Source organism: Heteronotia binoei, chromosome 8, assembly GCF_032191835.1.
Source record: "Heteronotia binoei isolate CCM8104 ecotype False Entrance Well chromosome 8, APGP_CSIRO_Hbin_v1, whole genome shotgun sequence".
Taxonomy (NCBI): Eukaryota; Metazoa; Chordata; class Lepidosauria; order Squamata; family Gekkonidae; genus Heteronotia; species Heteronotia binoei.
Genome location: NC_083230.1, coordinates 38615547 through 38635857, shown reverse-complemented (window position 1 = coordinate 38635857; position 20311 = coordinate 38615547). Strand labels below are relative to the sequence as shown.

The 20311-nt window shown below is 40.4% G+C and overlaps 1 protein-coding gene across 2 annotated transcripts in view; it reads left to right on the top strand.

The window, feature by feature from the left end:
• Positions 1–19449, top strand: part of GXYLT1 (glucoside xylosyltransferase 1) — a 61655-nt gene extending 42206 nt beyond the window's left edge. For both annotated transcript variants that reach the window (XM_060244930.1, XM_060244931.1), the window contains 6 exons: positions 2575–2749; positions 3975–4100; positions 8857–9108; positions 15475–15598; positions 16242–16414; positions 18032–19449. In XM_060244930.1, the coding sequence (XP_060100913.1) occupies positions 2575–2749; positions 3975–4100; positions 8857–9108; positions 15475–15598; positions 16242–16414; positions 18032–18193 (1012 nt within the window). In that variant the 3' untranslated portion in view covers positions 18194–19449. The remainder of the gene's footprint in view (positions 1–2574; positions 2750–3974; positions 4101–8856; positions 9109–15474; positions 15599–16241; positions 16415–18031) is intronic.
• Positions 19450–20311: the final 862 nt, after the last annotated feature.

The window sequence follows — 20311 nt, the reverse complement described above, 5'->3', positions numbered from 1 at the left end:
AGCTAAGTACTTGATTTTGCTTGTATCATATTTAATAACTGGTCCATCCTCTCCTGAAGAAGCCATCTTGGACCCTACAGTCCTAGCAAACTACCGCCCAGTTTCGAATTTGCCATTCCTGGGCAAGGTAGTGGAGAGGGCAGTGGCAACGCAGCTTCAGGCTTTCTTGGAGGACACCGATGTCCTGGATTCCTTCCAGTCTGACTTGTGCCCTGCCCATGGGACAGAGACGGTGTTGGTTGCCTTGGTAGATGATCTCTGGAGGCATCTGGATCGAGGCGGTTCAGCGCTGCTGATTCTTCTTGACCTGTCAGTAGCATTTGATATGGACCATGAAGTGTTGGCCCACCACCTCACCGACGCAAGAGTACAGGGCTAGTCTTACAATGGCTGGTCTTCTTTCTCCAAGGTCGGGGACAGGGGGTGGCGCTTGGGGGTGAAGTGTCCCAGCGGCATCCATTACAATGTTGTGTGCCGCAGGGAGCAATTCTTTCCCCAATGTTATTCAACATCTACATGCGCCCCCTTGCCCTTGTCCGGAGGTATGGGCTGGGGTGTCATCAATATGCAGATGACACCCAGCTCTGTCTGCTGATTGATGGCCGCCCAGATTCAGCCCCAGAGAACTGGGTAGGGCATTGCAAGCCGTGGCTGGTTGGTTGCAACATAGCCGGCTGAAATGGAATTAATTGAAGACAGATGTCCTGTGCCTAGGTAACAGGGGGCTGGGATCAGAGATCAGGCTCCCATCCTTTGATGGGGCTCCATTGATGCCCATGTTGAGGGTGAAGAGCTTGGGAGTATTCCTGGATGCCTCTCTGACTATGGAGGCCCACATTACCACCACTGCCTGATTGGCCTTTTCCATCTGAGGCAGGTCAGACAGTTGGTCCCATATCTCACCCCCCACGACCTGGCCACAGTGACACATGTGATGGTCACTTCCAGGCTAGATTATTGTAACTCTCTCTATGTGGGGCTACCCTTGACCATTCTTTGGAAACTCCAGCTGGTGCAGAACGCTGCTGCAAGGATGTTGACATTGTCGCCTGTACGAGCACAGATCCATCCTGTGCTGCGTGAACTGTGCTGGCTACCTTTTGAGTACCAGATCCGTTTCAAGGTGTTGGTACTTACCTTCAAAGTCCTATACTGCCAGCATACCTTCAGGACTGTTTCTCCCTGTATGAGCCCTGGAAGTCTTTACAATCAGCGATCCATAAACTTTTGGTAGTACCCAGCCCCAGAGACATCCATCTGGCCTCAATGAGGGCCAGGACCTTTTCACCCCTGGCCCCTACCTGGTGGAATGAGCTCCCCCTGGAGATCCGGGCCCTGCGGGATCTGCTCCAATTCCGCAGGGCCTGTAAAACAGAGAAGTCGCCTAGTGAATAAATTTTGAACTGATTCCAGGCTGGAGAGTATATGTTCCTTCCAGTCCCATACCTCAACACCATAAAAAAGATAGGGGATTGCCTTGTGTGTGAACATTTTTACTGCTGGATCTATAAGAAATCCACCCCTAATACGGTGAAATTTCAGGATTGCCCCTATTGTTTTTGTGGTGGATTAATCCAATCAGTTATCAATCTTGTTTTATTTTTTATGGTTTTATGTTTGGAGTATGCAATTGGGATAGTGCTGACCCTACAAAATGCCTGGTATGTCCAGTATGGGATTGGCAATGTCCAATAGGAGGACCCTCCCCCCAGCTCCAATATTTCCACTCCCAATAATATCGGAATCAGGAATAGTCAAGGAAGACAGGAGTTGCCGGGGAAGAAGATGAAGAGTTATATCCCGCCCTATAATCTGAATTTATATCCAGCCCTATACTCTGAATCTGAGTCTCAGAGCGGCTCAAATCTCCTTTATCTTCTTCCCCTACGACAGATCTGTCTCATTTGGCTCCTTCCCACCTGTCTTTTTAGAATCCCTGAAGGACTGGAAGCAGCCTGTTGAGATCAGTGTATTTTGGAGCCACTGCACACAAAAGCACTTGCAAGTGGTGCTTATTCCACAGAAGTGGAACTTTCTTCTTCAGAGTCAGAGCATATATTGCTGCCTGAACGTAATTTAGGTTTATTGTTTTGATTTGATTTTTAATTTGAGCTGCCTTTGAGAGTGGTAAAATGTGGGTGGTTTGAGCATCTGTTAGGATAAAGTGGTAAAATGTGGGTGGTTTGAGCATGTTAGAAAAAAACCTATCTTGACTTATTTTAACAAAGTAACTTCTATCAAAGGGACCTAAGCTACAAAATCAAAATATATTTAAATATTCTCAGTGCATACCTTATGCCATCTAAAGGCCGTTTGTATTACCAGAATAAATTATCAAGGAGGTGCTAGTTTGGTATCAGCTGAAAATGTCTGCTTTCCCCTTTCTGTCTAAACATAATGCCATGTCCTCTGAATTCCCTTCAGATTGCATTCCTGTTAGTTCAGTCTGCATATGCTGTAAACATTGTCTGGCCAGTTGTTTTATTGCATAGAGTATTTACAACAGTTTATTTTTTTTTTCATCTTAAGCACTTTTATTTGGGAACTATTACTACCTGTATTCTTTTACATTAGATTTGATTCTGTGAATTCTCTGTCTTCTGAGAAGATGCACTTGGCAGTGGTAGCCTGTGGCGAAAGACTGGAGGAGACAGTTACTATGTTGAAATCAGCCATTATTTTCAGCATCAAGCATCTACAGTTTCATATATTTGCAGAGGACCCTCTACATAGAGACTTCCAAGCAATGGTAATTATGTTAACCGCTGTCATGAGTGGGTAAAGGTGACTTTTCCCTTGTTTGAATATCTGTTGTTGGCCTTTTGGGCCTTTTAAAGCCTGTTTATTTTTGGTAATAAGTGTGGTTGGAGATTAGTGAAAATGTAATTTTTTTTTTTTGTTCATTCCTTGGGATATAGTATGACTTTTTAATAGAACTTTTTTTATATATACAAAGCTCTCCTCCAAGGCTTCTTATAGCATATTAAAAGTTAGCTTGTTAAAAGTTGTAGTCTTGCAATGAAGGGGGGGCAACTATTAAAGTAAGAATCTTAGTATAATGAAAGCCTTGTATCTGTTTATGCAGCATCACATGGCTTTTAGGGAGACAATAATCTAAAAACATTTCAAGGCAACAGCTTCCTTCCAGTTTGTTCTTACTATTATAATTACAAGTGGCGTCACTTGCTGTTGATTTGTTATGAAATTATCATTAATATCTAAAACGTAGTAAACTATGGATTTGGTCTTTACAGTTAAAATGTAAGCAATGAACTTCTCTTTATGTTCTTCATCTCTGGTGTTTAAGTCTACCTTGAAGTTGCAAGCCCTCTTGCAGTTTACCCAAAGTATCTTTCTGCCCTTACTAAATTACAATAAAGTAATTTTAGTTTGTAAAAAAAAATCCCCTGAGGTTTGTTCTTGTTAAGCTAGTCAGTCATGCATTTAAGAGTAGGGAAAAACAAAGTTTGAACACAAAACAGCTTTGAAAATATGTTTGCTTTACTGCCTTACATGTTAACTTTGTTGTGTTGTTGGCTTTTGTATTTAACAAATTTCTAAAAGAATTTTGCAGAAATCTGACCCCTTACAAATTATTATTCTAAGAATGCAAGATATCCCTACAGTGCCATAAACGGCACATTCGTTGAGGCCCTTGGTTGACAGTATTGCTTTTTACTTTAATAAATCTTTAAAGGTTCTTCCAATTTCTAAAATTTATTTATTTATTGGATTTATATCCCGCCCTCCCTGCCCAAGCAGACTCAGGGCGGCTCACAACAATAAAAACATTTACAATTCTAAACTTTAACAGTTAAAACATTAAACAATTTAAACAAGAAACAGTTAAAACAGTTTAGTTTAGTGTGGAAAGTAGGCAACATAAACTGATGCAGCACTGAAAACTGATGCAGCTTACTTGAACAATTGCTTATAGTATTTCTATTGAAATAAATTTTATTTGCTTTTCTCAGCTTGACGGTTTGGCATATCAAGGAAAATTTAATTATACTTTGTATCCCATCTCATTTCCAACTGAAAATGCAGCAGAATGGAAGAAACTATTCAAGCCCTGTGCTTCCCAAAGACTTTTCTTGCCTGTAAGTGGTGGTAAAAAGGTAAAGGTAGTCCCCTGTGCAAGCACCAGTTGTTTCCAATGCTTGAGTGATGTCACATCATGATGTTTTCATGGCAGACTTTTTTATGAGATGGTTTGCCATTGCCTTCCACAGTCATCTACACTTTTCCCCCATTAAGCTGGGTACTCATAGAATCATAGAATTGGAAGGGACCAATTCCCTTCCAATTGGAAGCCCACCACCACCTGAGGAAGCCTGTTCCACTGAGAAATCCCTCTAACTGTCAGGAAGTTCTTTCTAATGTTGAGCCAAACTCATTTTATTGACTTTGGAAGAATGGAAGTGGTCAGCCACCATGCAACCTTGATGCTGCTAGTTGGTTTCCTGAGGGCCAAGTTATGCTATGGCAGGGTGGAAGTGTAGCTGGCTGCTTGTGACGCATTGTCCATAATGATTCTGCTGCAGCATGGCCTCGCAGAGTACTGTTGAGGCAGGGCAGCATGAGGGAAGGGCACTGTGGGTTAATGGTACTGGCCAGTCCCAGGGCAGATGCCTTGCACATGACATGGGACCTTGCCCAATTCCGCAAGGTTTGTAAAACAACACTTTTTCGAATGGCCTTCAACTAAAGTACAGAGCTATTTAACATCATGGTATGGAACTTAGCACCAAAACTGTTTTAAAAATTTGTTCAATATTTAAATGCAATTGTTAATTTTAATTGATCTTACTGTAATTGTTTTTATTGTTTTATGATTTTATTGTGGATATTTAATGTTGTTAGCCTCCCTGAGCCTGCTTCGGCGGGGAGGGCAGGATATAAATGCGAAAGATAAATAAATAAATGACAGTTTGGGGCAGGGAAGGGCAGCTTGGGAGATCCCCGTTCTCCTCTTCCACCTGCCCCCTTACAGAGACCTGTGCCAATGACAAGCACTTGGTCGCAGTCATTTGCTTTCCCTGCATGCCAACATGTTCCATGGGCAAGTCCCCCACAAATACTTTGAGTCTGTCCCCTGCAATGGCTCCCTCCACCACTGACCCAGTGCCCCCCAATGCTACTCGCACAGATGCCTTCCCCCCACTCACACACATAGGTGCCAGAGAAACCCTGTCCTGGAGCAGACACAGAGTTAGGAACCTCATCAATTCACTCATTCCATTTGTGATCTCCGCCCCCCCCCCACCACACCGCAGGTTTCATCCTTCCCCTCTTCTCTGTTCCATTATCACAACAACCCCATGAGGTTGGTCAGACTGAGGGTATGCATCTGGCCCAAGGCTACCCACCTAACTTCCTTGTTACAAGTGGGGAATGGATTCAAGTACTCCCTGGTCCAGCCTCATTTTCTTACTGGCACACTATGCCAGTTTATTCACCCGGATCATCCTCCAGCCCTTCCCTCCTTCATACAGAAGCCTGCCAGGTGAGCCAGCTCTCTGAGGCATTCTTTCAGGGAGAGTGGCAGGATGGGGTGGGCAGATTCTAATTCAGCATTGTATTAAGATAGATAATACAGTAATCATTCTGGATAATATTGAACTTTTGTGCACAGTCAATATGATCCCAAATAGCTTGTGTTATCCTTTGTATGTTTGTGCTGTAATATTGTTGTGAAAAGCAGATAACTGAAGGTTGTCTGTTGTGATGAATAGATGTTACACTTCTAACCTAATACGCTTGCTAACCTAATAAGGAGGGCTTTAAACTAAATTGTATGGGGGAGCGAAACAATAATTCAAAGCCTCGTATGATGCCAGAAACTGAGGATAAGGACATTAAAGATTTGCAGAGAGTGGTGCATACGCTAGGTAATGTTAACTTGCAGGTTTGTATGGAAACTAAACCATCAGGGTGCATAAAACGTGGATTCCAGTGTCTCTACACTAATGCACAGAGTATGGGAAACAAACACGAGGAACTGGAAGTCCTAATACAGGAAGGAGACTATGACATAATAGGCCTTACTGAAACTTGGTGGGATGACACAACTGGAATATTAGGACTTAGGGGTACAACTTATTTTAAAGGGATAAGCAAATGAGAAAGGGTGAAGGCGTAGCAATATATGTGAAGAAGGTATACTTATGAGGAAAAATGTGAATCTGAGCATGGCAGCTCAGTTGAGAGTCTCTGGGTGAAAATAAAAGGAGTAAGAAATAACAGTGATATTATGGTGGGCGTCTGCTATAGACTACCAAGCCAGGCAGAGGACTTGGATGAGATACTCCTACAACATATTGCAAAGAGAAGGGATACAGTGATCATGGGAGATTTCAATTACCCGGACATCTGTTGGAAGTCCAACTCTGCTAAAAATGAAAAGTCAAATAGATTCCTGACTTGTCTTGCTGACAACTTCCTTTTTCAGAAAGTGAAGAAGGAAACGAGGGGATCTGCTATCTTGGATTTGATTCTCACCAACAAGGAAGAATTGATTGAAGAAGTGGAAATAGTGGGCACCCTGGGCAGTCGTGACCATGTGATTTTGGAATTTACAGTCTTAGGGAAGGGAAAAGCTATCTGTAGTCAGACTTATAGGTTGGACTTCAGAAAGGCAAACTTTGATAAATTTAGAACCACGCTTAGTAAAATCCCATGGCCAGAAATACTTAGGAAGAAGGAGACTCAGGAGGGGTGGGAGTTTCTTAAACGCAAAATGCTGAAAGCTCAATCACAGACGATTCCTATGAGAAGAAAAAATGGGAAAAGTCTAAAGAAGCCGAAGTGGCTCCATAAACAGCTCTCTAAAGACTTGAGAAATAAAAAAGACTCCTTTAGGAATTGGAAGGGGGACCTTATAACCAAGGATGAATATAAACAAATCACCAGTGCTTATAGAGAAAAAGTTAGGAAAGCTAAAGCTCAGTATGAGCTCAGGCTGACCAACGATGCTAAAAACAACAAAAAGGGGTCTTTTTCTTATGTTCAGGGTAAGAAAAAGAGCAAGGACATGGTAGACCCATTGCGAGGGCAAGAAATTGAAATCGTAACAGGTAATGAAACGGAACTGCTCAGTTCCTACTTTTCCTCCTCTTCTGAGGGAAGCAGTGCTCAACATGGCAAAAACAGAAAATGAGGTTATGAAGTTCCAACCTAGGATCAGCCTAGGGGTAGTACATAAACACCTAGTTTCTTTAAATGAACCTAAGTCCTCAGGGCCAGATGAACTGCATCCAAGGGTTCTAAAAGAGCTTGCGGATGTAATTTCTGAGCCTCTGGCTATTATTTTTGAGAATTCTTGGCGAACAGGAGAGGTGCAGGAAGATTGGAGGCGGGCAAATGTTGTCCCATCTTCAAGAAGGGGAAAAAAGATGATCCGGGTAACTACCGACCCATCAACTTGATGTCTATACCTGGAAATGTTTTAGAACAAATCATCAAACAGTCAGTCTTGGAATATTTAGAAAGAATGGCTGTGATTACTAAGAACCAGCATGGGTTTCTCAAGAACAAGTCATGTTAGACTAACCAGATCTCTTTTTTTGAGAAAGTGACTACCTTGCTGGATCAGGGGAATGCTGTAGACATAGTTTATCTTGATTTCAGTAAAGCTTTTGATAAGATTCCACATACTATCCTTGTTGACAAGTTGGTAAAATGTGGTTTGGATCCTGTTACAGTTAGGTGGATCTGTAACTGGTTGACAGATCACACCCAAAGAGTGCTTGTGAATGGTTCCACATCCTCTTGGAGAGGAGTGACAAGTGGAGTGTCTCAAGGATCTGTCCTAGACCTGTTTTGTTCAACATCTTTATCAATGATTTGGATGAAGGAATAGAGGGAATGCTTATTAAATTTGCAGATGATACTAAATTGGGAGGGGTTGCAGACACAGAAGAAGACAGAAACAGGATCCAGGATGACCTTGACAGGCTGGAAAACTGGGCTGAAACCAATAAAATGAATTTTAACAGGGATAAATGTAAAGTTCTGCATTTAGGTAGGAAAAATCCAATGCATGGTTATAGGATGGGGGAGACTTGTTTTAGCAGTAGAATGTGCTAAAAGGAGTTAGTGGTCTTAGTGGATCATACACTGAACATGAGTCAACAGTGTGATGCGATGGCTAAAAAGGCAAATGAAACTTTGGGCTGTATCAATAGAAGTATAGTGTCCAGATCACGTGATGTGATGGTATCGCTTTGCTCTGCTCTGGTAAGACCTCACCTGGAGTTTTGTGTTCATTTTTGGGCACCACATTTTAAGAAGGATATAGACAAGCTGGAACGGGTTCAGAGGAGGGTGACGAAGATGGTGAGGGGTCTGGAGACCAAGTCCTATGAGGAAAGGTTGACGCTGCTGGGGATGTTTAGCCTGAAGACGAGGCAGCTGAAAGATTATATGATTACCATCTTGAAGTACTTGAAGGGCTCTCATAGAGAGGATGGTGTGGAATTGTTTTCTGTGGCCCCAGAAGGTAGGACCAGAACCAATGGGTTGAAATTAAATCAAAAGAGTTTCCGGCTCAACATTAGGAAGAACTTCCTGACAGAGCGATTCTTCAGTGGAACAGGCTTCCTCAGGAGGAGGTGGGCTCCCTTTCCTTGGAGGTTTTTAAACAGAGGCTAGATGGCCATCTGACAGCAATGAAGATCCTGTGAATTTAGGGGGAGGTATTTGTGGGTTTCCTGCATTGTGCAAGGGGGTTGGACTAGATGACCCTGGAGGTCCCTTCCAACTCTATGATTCTGCAGTAGCTCACTGGGCAAGATGGGTTTCAGAAATTGATCAGTGTTTAACCTAATACATGTTTCCAAACATCTTTTCTTACAGTTAATTCTCAAAGATGTGGACTCTCTATTGTATGCCGATACGGACATATTGTTCTTAAGACCTGTTGATGATATTTGGTCTTTTTTGAAAAAGTTTAATTCTTCTCAAATTGCTGCAATGGCACCAGAGCATGAAGAGCCTCGTATTGGATGGTATAATCGCTTTGCTAGGCATCCGTATTATGGAAGAACTGGAATAAATTCTGGAGTGATGTTAATGAATATGACCCGTATAAGAAGAAAATATTTCAAGGTATGTGTACATTATCATAACCATTTCATATACAGGCTTTAAACATCATTTTAACGGTATTCTCTTTCATTGAACACTTATACTTAGTAAAGGAGCATGCAGTGTGGTCATGCATTAAATGAGGCTGCTGTAGCGTGGATTATGTCTATCCTCTGGATAGAATTGACGCTATTTTAAGGTAGAGGCTGTGCCCGAGAACATTCCTGAGCAGCTACACAATGAGATGCAGAGAATGTCCCTTTTCTGTCATGAAGGGAGACTCAGTAATACATTTTCCATATGTATTAGGTAGTGTGGACTGTAGGGGAACTTTGGTTTAAAACAAGAACTAGGACCCAGTTTTATAAAGTTTATACTGAGTGCACACACACTCAGTCAAATGGGAAAGGGAAATCAGAATTTAGAAAATAACTTTTAACTATATGTTTGTTTGTGCCTTGACCTGGATAGCCTAGGCTAGCCTGATTTCATCAGATACTGAAAGCTAAGCAGGTCAACCTCTGGCTAGTATTTGATGTGAGACCACAAAAGAATAGGAAGGTTGTGATTGGAGCCAGGCAGTGGCAAGCCACCTCTGAACGCCTCTTGCCTTGCAGTCCCTATGGGGTCAACTGTGGCTTGACAGCAAAAAACAATTTTTTCTTTAGTTATGTAAGAATCTAGAGTCCCCCAGTCCTGTATGATACTCAGTGAAGCTCCTTTGCTTGTGGGGTAAGTGTAGATGACAAACAGACCAGAAGGTGGCACTACTGGACTACGTACTCTGAACTTCCAGTTTCTGAAAAAGCACTCTGCTGTAAAGTGTGTGGAGCTTTTCAAGATTGTTATTCAGTCAGTTCATATAATCTATTCATAACCCAACTTTTAAATTATGAGAACTGTGTTTATTTCCCGTAGTAGTCATTTATGCTTCAGATACTGAAATTTATAAGAATACTCTAGAACGGGTAGTCTGCTTTTAACTTCACAGACACTTTTGCAGGGGAAAGCAAGAAAAGTGCCAAGTGTTACACTTTCATAGATTGCTGCCTGTAAACTCTTATCATGATTGAACTAAATTTTCTGTCATTTGGAATAAGCAATTTCAGATGAAGTCTGTCACATATTAAGAACAGTGTCTCCAGTAATATTTAGTAATCACGTGTTGATTACTCTTAAGCACAATCAGTGAAAGTATTCTGTTTTGCTATATAAACCAAAATTTTATTTAGACGTTGGATCTAAATTACAATATTCTGACTTTCCAACCTCATGACTAATTAGGGAAGCATGAACCAAAATTCATGATGAATCAGGCCAGTTCATGCTTTGCAAATCATGGATTTGGGAGAATGTGCTTAAATAATTTTAAATGCTTTCACAGCTTACTTCCATGTCTGCTGTCCCAACCAGAAGTGACCTCTGAAGACATTTAAATGCTGTCAGAGCCAACTGCTGGCCCGTGGCCCAACCTGAGTGAGCTCCAAAGGCAAATTCTTTTGCAGGTTGGGCCAGCTGATCAGCAGTGAACTCTGAAGACATTTAGATGTCTTGGGACCTTATTTCAGCCCCATTGAGCTCCAAGAGTGAAGGTATTTATAGGCCTTCAGAGCCCACTTATCAATGGGTGTAACCTGCAAGTGGACTCCAAAGGCCTATAAATGCCTTTGGGGATCACTTTCGGAGCTCAGCCAAGCCAGCAGCCTTTGGAGCTCAGTTGGGTTGGCCTGACTCGGACGGAGGTCACTTGGGTTGGACTATGGCATGTAAGGAGCTCACTTCCTGTCCACAAACTGGTTCATGAAAACCTAAAACCACAAACCTCCATTTTTTTTCAGTTTGCGCCCATCTCTACTAATAACCAAAAGTTGCACCCCAGATCATTTCTTTATGCCTGTTAACTGTCTAAAGGTAAAGGTAGTCTCCTGTGCAAGCACCTGTCATTTCCTTTTATTTTCTTATGATTTGTTAGGCCTGGCAACTTTGAACTTAAAAGTGATCAAGCAGCAGTAGAAAAAAATGTGTCCCTTCCTTAGCCATTGTCTTGTGAAATATACTGTAATGCCTTATGTTTCTTTCTGTGTGGACAGAAGTTATTGTTTCAAACTGAGATTAGCTGGCCATTGTGTGAAATGGTGATAGAACTGCCTTTATAGGTCTGATTGGTCAAATGGTCATTTCTGTTTGTAACTTGGAATGGAAAATGACCAGAGATTAAATTTTGTTATAGAAGAGTACCTTAAGTTGCTTACAGGAGCTTCTTTGTCACGTTAAACTGATCCCTTACAGTGTATCACCAGCTGGAATTATTTATTAAAAAAGAAAAAGAAACCAAGGCTGCGATCACACACTAAATAATGCACTTTCAATCCACTTTCGCTGCACTTTCAAACTGGATTATACCAGTTCACACAGTAAAATCCAATTGGAAAGTGCATTGAAAGTGGATTGGAACTGCATTATTTAGCATGTGTAATCACAGCTAAAGAATTCTATTCTTGGGACCTCTTTAAAACAATGTAGAATATTTGTTAGGTAACCAATACCTTATAAAACCAGGTAGATAGGATAAAACAAACCAGCTCACAGCATGAAAGCTTTTAACTGCTGCCTAAAATCAGTTGGTGACTATCTTAAATGGCTTTTAATATAGAGAGAATTCCAGAGACATGGCTCTCCTTCAGCGGGGGAAGTAATCCAAGCTGGTTAGATCACATCTCCGCTCACTCTGGTAGGACTATGCAAATTTTGCATGGACCACTATTGGAGAGATTGTAGGCTGACCCCTCCAGTTTGGATAGCCCTACTGCTTTGGTAGGAGGCTTGAGTTCCACTCCACGCCAAACCTTTGTGAACTTTTAAAATCTTGGAAAGGCTTCAGAACCAGCCAGTCAGTGGTATGGAGACAGAGCAAGGTTCATTTGCAGCTCCTGCAGCTGCCAGGAAGTTGACCAGCACAGCAAGCAGATGGAGAGGCCTCCTGTGTCTGAAGCTTTGGACCTGAAGATTAGGCTAGCAAAGCCAGGAAAGCAAACTGAAGCTTCAGATTGTGACACCCCACCATGCAGAACAAGGGAGGAGTGAGCGCGGCCATACAAGCAGCCTCCAGTCACCACAGCATGGCATTGCAGAATGTGGGAGACCATCATGGGTCACATGCCAGGCCAGAAGATCCACACAGAGAGGTACCCCCCTGTAGTTAGGAACTGGAGGAACCCAGACAGACCAACATCCTATTTCCTCTGGAGGCATCTGGAAGCTCAGGGACAAGTCTCCCATGGGAACTGGTAGGCCTCCCTTCTGCTAGATATGTGACCATGTGGGTAAACCAAAACATGGTGCCAAATCTGTTAGAGCCTTCTGGGTGAAGCAGTGCATATTCAAAGTGTACAAAGCACATCGGCAGGATCACTGCTCACTCAAGAAGAGCAGCAGCTACAACAGCTTTCTCTACAAGAGCTTCAGTCATGGAGATTTGTAGAGCAGCCACTTGGATGTCCTTCTCTACCTTCATCAAACACTACAGGATCGACCAGATGTACTCAGCAGAAGCAGCCTTTGGCAGGAGGGTTCTGCATCAGGTGGTAGAACCTTAAGACGTCTTAGGGAACCCACCCAGAAGTACAGTTTGGGCAAAGATAGCTTGGATTACTTCCCCCACTGAAGGAAAATGAAACATTGGAACCTACCTGAAGGTTTCTTCAGTGGGGCAAAGTCATCCAATTCCCACCCCACACCCCAAAAAGAGAGAGAGCAACAAAGAATATAATAGCAATAAAGGAAAGGAAAATACCCATGGAGGTCATAAGGAACAGGGCTTGAACACAACTGGAGGGTCAGCCTACAATCTCTCCAGCAGGGGTCCTTGCAAAAATTTGTATAGCCCTACCAGAGTGAATGAAGACATGACCTAGCCAGCTTGGATGACTTTGCACCACTGGAGAGAAGAAGCTTTCAGGTAGGTTCCAATGTTTTGTTTCATAATGCAGAGTGCACTGGCGCACATTCCCATTAATTCAATATATTGAATAGACTAGGCACATAACCAAAAGGAGGCAGAATTCATAAGGTATGCTACTCTTATATAGGCAATAGCAACAAATGCATTATGCCCAGAAAATCAAAGTAACATAAATGCATGAGAATTTGTTTTTGCATGCTTCTAACTAATTGCTCTCACCAACAGGGCTTTTTTTGTAGCAGGAACTCCTTTGCTTACTAGGCTACACCCCCCTGATGTAGCCAATCCTCCAAGAACTTACAGGGCTCTTCTTATAGGGCCTACTGTAAGCTCCATGAGGATTGGCTACATCAGGGAGGTGTAACCTAATATACAAAGGAGTTCCTGCTACAAAAAAAGTCCTGCTCACCAGAGTACAGTAGACTGCTTCAGTTCGTGCTAATAACTTCTGGATAGAGTTTCAGGGTGCCCCTGCTTAAAGGCACTGCAGAAATCAGTTAACAGATATTATCAAAATGTATGGTGGTGGCCAGATTCCTGTTCTGCAGGAAGAAGCTGTGGGCTGAAGCCAATACCTGAAAAACTTGTATGTCCAAGGTCATCTCCAAGCTATAAATTTAGTCCTTCAGTGGGTCTTGCACTGTAGCTCTTCTGCAGATCTACAGTAATTTCAAACATATATACCTGTAACATGTAATGTGGACCTTGACAAATTTTCTTTGGATCTGGGAGCTGGCCCAGTTATTCAGGACTTACTAATAAGTCCCAAATACTTGGGCCGGCTCCCAGATTGTACATGTTACCAATTTGTGTTGTCATTGTGAGCCACCTTGAGCAGGTCTCTGAAGAAGAGGCATGTACGTTTACTGATACTGACTTGAAGTCATCCTGAATGACAAGATCCAAGGTTCTTTGGTCAAAGATCCATTCATGTAATACTAGGATCTTGGACTGTATAGGAAAACAATGAGAAATATTCCTCCCATCTCCACTTTCGACTACCATTTCAACCAGCGTGGCATAGCAGACAGAATGTGTGAATTGGGATCATTCACAATACACTACAAGCACAGGCTTTGGTTGGCCTTGGATAGTCCTCTCCTAACTAACCTCACAAAGTTATTACACAAATACAGTGGGGATGAAGAGATCTATGTATGCTGTTTTGAGCTCCTTGGCTGAAGGGTGGGTGAAAAATATAGTAATTACATCTGAGGAAATAAGCCTGGGTATATATGAATTAAATAATAAATGTTGCTGAAAATTGGGGGGGGGGGCGATAAAAGGTTGGGAAGGAGAGAAGGTAGCAGGCAAAGGTGAGGATAGGGGGGTTACCAGGAGAAAGGAAAGAGGAAATAGTGTGAGGAAGGTGACAGGGCCGGGGAAATGAGATGCCACTCACAAGCCCTTGCAGGTTCCCTACTATACAACTGGACCAAGCCCAGCAACTAGCACTGTATAACTGGGCCATAGTTTTCCAAGATAGAGGCTGCTGGGATAGAAAAGGAGGGGAAACCTGAAGATCGAGGGAGGGAAGATTAAAGTAGGTTTGCTGGTGAGTGGGAAATGGAGAAGAAATCAGGGGAAAGGGAAGACGCTGTGAGGCCTTTAGAGGAAAGGAAATGAGATACCCACCCTCCACAAGTCCTTGCAGGTTCCCACTTGTTGAGCCCTCTTAGTTTCCCTTTATGCTGCTTTTGAGTTCCCCCATCATCGACAAGCAGGATTTGGGGAGGCAGTCCAATCCGTGTGTGTAGCTTCTGTGCTTGGAAGTTTTAGACAGGATCTCTTCCACTACATTTTATACTGTAAACACTCATGGTGGCATCATTCGTAGTTTTTCTGAATTTCTGAAGAAAGGCTCTTTGCTTTTTTAGGTGTCATCAAAAATGCAAGTCCTACTTGTAAACTCCTAAATAATTTAGCCCATAATTGAACATATTGTGATGCTTGTTTTATTTGGTGCTTTATATGGAAATCTTGCCGTTAGCGGCTTACCTGAGGCATATGACAGTTGCTTCCAGGTAGTAGTTTGTTTAGCCCACTACTCAAACAACTTGTGACATAAAGGTCCATTGTGAATGGAGGACTGGTAAGCTTTTGTGTGAACTGGTAACCTTGCATGTTCTTATCTATGGGGTAGTTCTTAAATAGCTAGGATGTGCTTAGGCATTCTGCATTTTAATTACAGTTAATTTTAGTTTAGGATTGTTTTGTTATTTAACTTGCATATGTTCTTGTTTTTGGTTCACCATAAGACTCTATAAATATTTACATTTTTTAATCATTGTAAAGATGCATTACTGCATATCTTTAACAAAAAAATTGGTCAATCTAAATGCACTCAAATAAATATGAAATTAAGGCTTCAGTAGTGTGTTTTCTTCTACAACATCCTCTTTTGGTGTTTGTTTTGTATGATGAAGAATGATATGACGACCGCACGGTTACGTTGGGAAGAAATTCTTATGCCGCTGCTAAAAAAATACAAGTTGAATATAACATGGGGTGATCAGGATCTTCTGAACATCATGTTTTTTCATAATCCAGGTAAATTGCTTTTGTAAAACTGCTTTAGTGTAGTATCTGAATTTGTGTATCTTGGTTATCAGTACGTGGACCCCAGAATGCTTTACTTTTAAAAATATTAATTGAAACATACTCAGGTTTCAGTGTGGTGTGTTGTGTGGTATGTGCAAAATGATGAATTAACAGTGGGGCCTTAGGAGACTAGATTTTCATCAGGTTGGGTAATTTGAATCAGTTGTAAATTCAAATTCAGGTATCTTCTAAGCAGATATCCTCCATAAAATTTCACCTGCTGTACTTCCTAATTAATGTCCCTTGCATATTATTGAGAATAATATAGGCTGTATGATTATTTGGTAAATACAGTGTCTGTTGAGGTCAGAAGAGCTTTTGCAAAGAGTAGATTGCAGCCAGTTGATACAGTGGTTCTGGAAGGGGGGATGTTGGTGAATTTCATACTGTGGGCCCCTCCATCATATCTGAAGTAGAATGCTCCAATCTTTATGTATTTATCTAAAAATATTAAAATCACCTAGCTAAAATTGTGATTGTTAATTTTTCAGGGTTTTTTTGTTGAGCCTTTACAGTGTAAGGTAAATAAAGAAAATTGTAATGAGTAAGTTTGCCCCAATCAAGTTTTTTTGTGTGTGTGTATTCTGTACAGAAAGCCTATTTGTATTTTCTTGCCAATGGAACTATCGTCCTGACCACTGCATTTATGGAAGCAATTGTCAGCAAGCTGAAAAAGAAGGAATATTTATCCTTCATGGAAACAGAGGTGTTTATCATGATGACAAACAACCAGCTTTTCGAGCTGTGTATGAAGCAATAAAATACGTGAGTATTTTCATCTCTGCATTGGTGTTAACTTCTTTAGTAACTTTGATTTTATGATAAAAATATCACTGTGAATTTCAACTTCATCCTTTGTTTGCATTGCTCGCTTAAAATCTTGGTTAATAAACAGTTTTCTGTTTAACATGTAAAGTAGGAATTCCAAAACATTTGTTCTGAAATCATGGTTTATTTAAATCCCAGTGTAATAAAGCCTATTTAAATGTCAATGTCATGAAGCACACAACTTCAGGAGTCTCTAGAACTCCAGTGGGGCATCTGGCATAGTGCTGTAGTACTCAGGCTGGATTGCTATAGTCAAAATGATTGTAGTTATGAGAACTGCACTGGCACACCACAGTGGGTGACTGGAAGAGCTGTGATAATTTTTTTCACATCTTGATAAAACAAGTGGGCGGTGCTCAGATACTGAAAGTTCAGTTTTGTTTTCACTCCAAACTCCTTTCTATATAATTTAGCTGATTTAATCTGTGCAATTTATAATATGAAGAAGCCTGCAGAAATCTTTCAAGCTTGGCATAATTGTTTGGCATCTGTGTTCTGCAAGTAAGGTTTCTAATAAACTATTTATCAGTATTCCAGCATTCTCACCGAAGAGCTGTAAAATGCTGCAATGTTGCTTATTTTAATCGTGCATCCTATCTTGTATATAACCTTCAAAAGTCAATAGTATATTTTAATGATGCTTTGTTGCATCTTGTCATAAAGATATAAAAATGAAGAAGAGTACTATTGGGGGTCTGAGGATACACTACACTGAAAGAAAATGTGGTCTCATAAAAATACAGTTTCTTTGCTCCTTGGAGGATTGCCAGAAAATCTCTCAGCTTTATTTATGATCAGTTTTTGTTTATGCATAAGGCACAGAAAAGATGTAGATCAATACTGACCTGATGTGAACAAGATTAGCAAAAATTATTTTATTTTGAAATGTTGAGTTTGCATATTTATTTATTTTTAATAAAAACCTCTTTAGCCAGACAACCTGTAACTTTGGATTAATGGCTGTTTTTACTTCAGGTTCCCATAAAATACTGTATATGCTTGTTCATAATTCAGTTTAATGAAACTGCCCCATCTTTAATAGTACTATAGATTACTCTTTTTTTACTGTTTCAACCCAATAAGAGCTATATATTATGTTAAAGAATGGCAGACGGAGATAATTATACCCATTTCAGGCAAAAAGCTGCAACATGGCAGGCATGTGATCATGTAAATTAACCCACTAATTTAGGTGTCTGACTCATTTTTAAATTTGCCTGAATGGTTATATGAAGAGGGCTTTTTCCCCCCAGGTGAAAACATTTTGCATTCATTTTTTTTAGTTGACAGTAATTGGATGTTTTGAGTAATGGAAATATATTATGAACTTGTCAGGAGAGAATTTTGTATATTGTACTGTATTAAACATACTGTCAGGTTTTTTACTAGTCTTGTCCATTAAACATTTAGAGACACTCTTCCACAAAGTTGAATATTTTACAAAAATGTAAAGCGTTTTCAAAACAGCTGTGAAAAAAATAGTGCTATTGGAATAGCATTATTAAGATCTTCAGAACCATATTCATATAGCATTTCTATTTTTTTTTCTTTCAGTATTCATTTGGTGATGACCTGGTACATTCCTTGCTGCTACCCCTTGAACTGGAGCTACAAAAGACACAGCACACTTACTGTGGAAGAATATATAAAGTGTTCATAAAGCAGCTAACAAAAAGCATAAGGGACATTTATGATAGAAAATCTAAGGGAAGATGATCATTATAGGCTCTCCGAACTACTTAATTAAACAACAAAGATGTGGGAGAGTACCTGATGCCTGAAGGATATTCATGCAAGAAATAGAATAATGCTCTAATCATTTCTTAGTCATGTGCCCTTATGGACAAAATGAAGATGCGGTGCAAGCTGAAGAATTCTCTGCAGGGGAAAAAACTGCAGAGAATGTTGAAAGCTCAGTTACTACAGATTCTCACCACAGTGAATAAATCACTCAGTTTTGTATTCAGGTTGTTCTACATAACTCACTTTGTTTGTAAACCTCAAATGGATAAGATAACATGAAGGTCTTTGCACTTCAGGTATGACTTTTCACCTTAGCCATACCTAGGCTTTTTTTCTGGAAAAAGAGGTGTTGGAACTCTTAAGAGGGAAATGAAGGAGAAACACACAGGAGCCCCTCATGAACTTTTAAACATTTTTTTGAGAATTTTGTTTCCACAAAGCTCGGTTCTACCACGTTTCCCCCGAAAAAAAGCTCTGCCTAGTCTAAAAATCTGCTAAACTGTGAATGTAGCAATAATGGGGACAGCACTAACCTCACTTTAAAAATGTGAGAAGAAATTGTTTACAAATCTCAGAAGTTATTCTGTTTTTTAAAGAAATGTGATTTAAGTGTAGACAATCTATATGTGCCTTTTTGTGTTTTATAATTTAAAGTATTTGACAATCATTTTATATATGTAACCTGCACAGTTATATCCAGGACTTCCACATTAAATAAGAATAATTAGTGGAAATAAATCTATCCCCACCATAGTTTATGTAACACTGCCATGAACAGGATGATGGGAATTCAAAAAGTTACATGAGTGTGCTCAAGAAGTGTTGTGCAGAGGTTATTACTATTTTTTCTTTGAACTGCAGGTTTCCTTGGCTTTAATATTCTGTCATTTAGCAAAGCAAATTTTCATGCAATTTAGGAAAACAAATTAGAACCACATAAGCTATTGGTTGGTCCTTTGGTCTTGTCCATATCTTAACATGATTGAGTCATAATGCCAAAATGCTCTTGCTGGATTTTTTAAAACTGAGGTAAAATGTGATATGCATACTTCTCAGTATAGTTTTTGTTAAATTATTTGTGTGTGATGTTTAGCCATTCTGGAAAACATGAACTGTACCATTACTGATGATGGATAGATATCTGAATCCTTATAGTGATAATTTAGTGCATTCTTATTCATCACAATCAGTATGATATAGGTTTAAGTATTAAATGGATTATTCTGTCAGTTATCTTCATATGACAAATTTTTTTACTTACCAAATAGATAATGCACATTTGGCAACAAAGCTTTAAAATTTTGGCTAGAATCTTTTGTTGTTTCAAACTAAGGGAGTGTATATTTTTCATCAATATTTTCCGTTTTGAGTTTATTGGACCTGTGAAAATTTCGGTATTTTCGAAAAATCATGGCTCCCAATACTGGTATGGTATTTGGATCTGGGATTTTTCAGAAATCTCAAATTTTGAGTGGGTCCAATAGAAAGAGAAGAAAAATACAGATTAAAAAATAAAAGCCAGCCCAGTCCTGCGACTAGCTTGGCTTCTCCTACCTGGCCACAGGATTTGCGTGCTGTACACAGACCTGGATGGGATAGCTTCTCCTGCATTGCGGTTTAAACTGGACTGTATGAGAAGCCAGTCCCAAGTCAAGCCAGCAGGAAAAGTCTGCTCTCCCTGGCACAGTTGATCCTTGGACTTTCTTTTGCAGTCCCTTTAAAATATGCTTTAAAATCTACCATTAATTCCCAAATATATCCAGCATTTTCTTGGGTGGGGGGGTTGGTTTTCCCAAGAAAATGTGGATACATTTGGGATGCCAAAATATACCCCCAAAATACTGATAAGGTATTATCTTGGGGGCATATTTTTGGCTCAAGTAGATCCAAATGCATACCTCATTACAAATTTTGTATTTTGGTGGTTTCGTAGTGATTTAATTGGCACCATTACGCAGCTTTCTGTATATTTTGTTTGTCCAAAAGAAAAATGCTGGGTCTAATACTAGTTGTTATTGTAAAATAGTATCCCTTTATAAAAGACAACCCGGGTTGCTGACGACTCACTTTATACACATGTGCGCTGGGGAC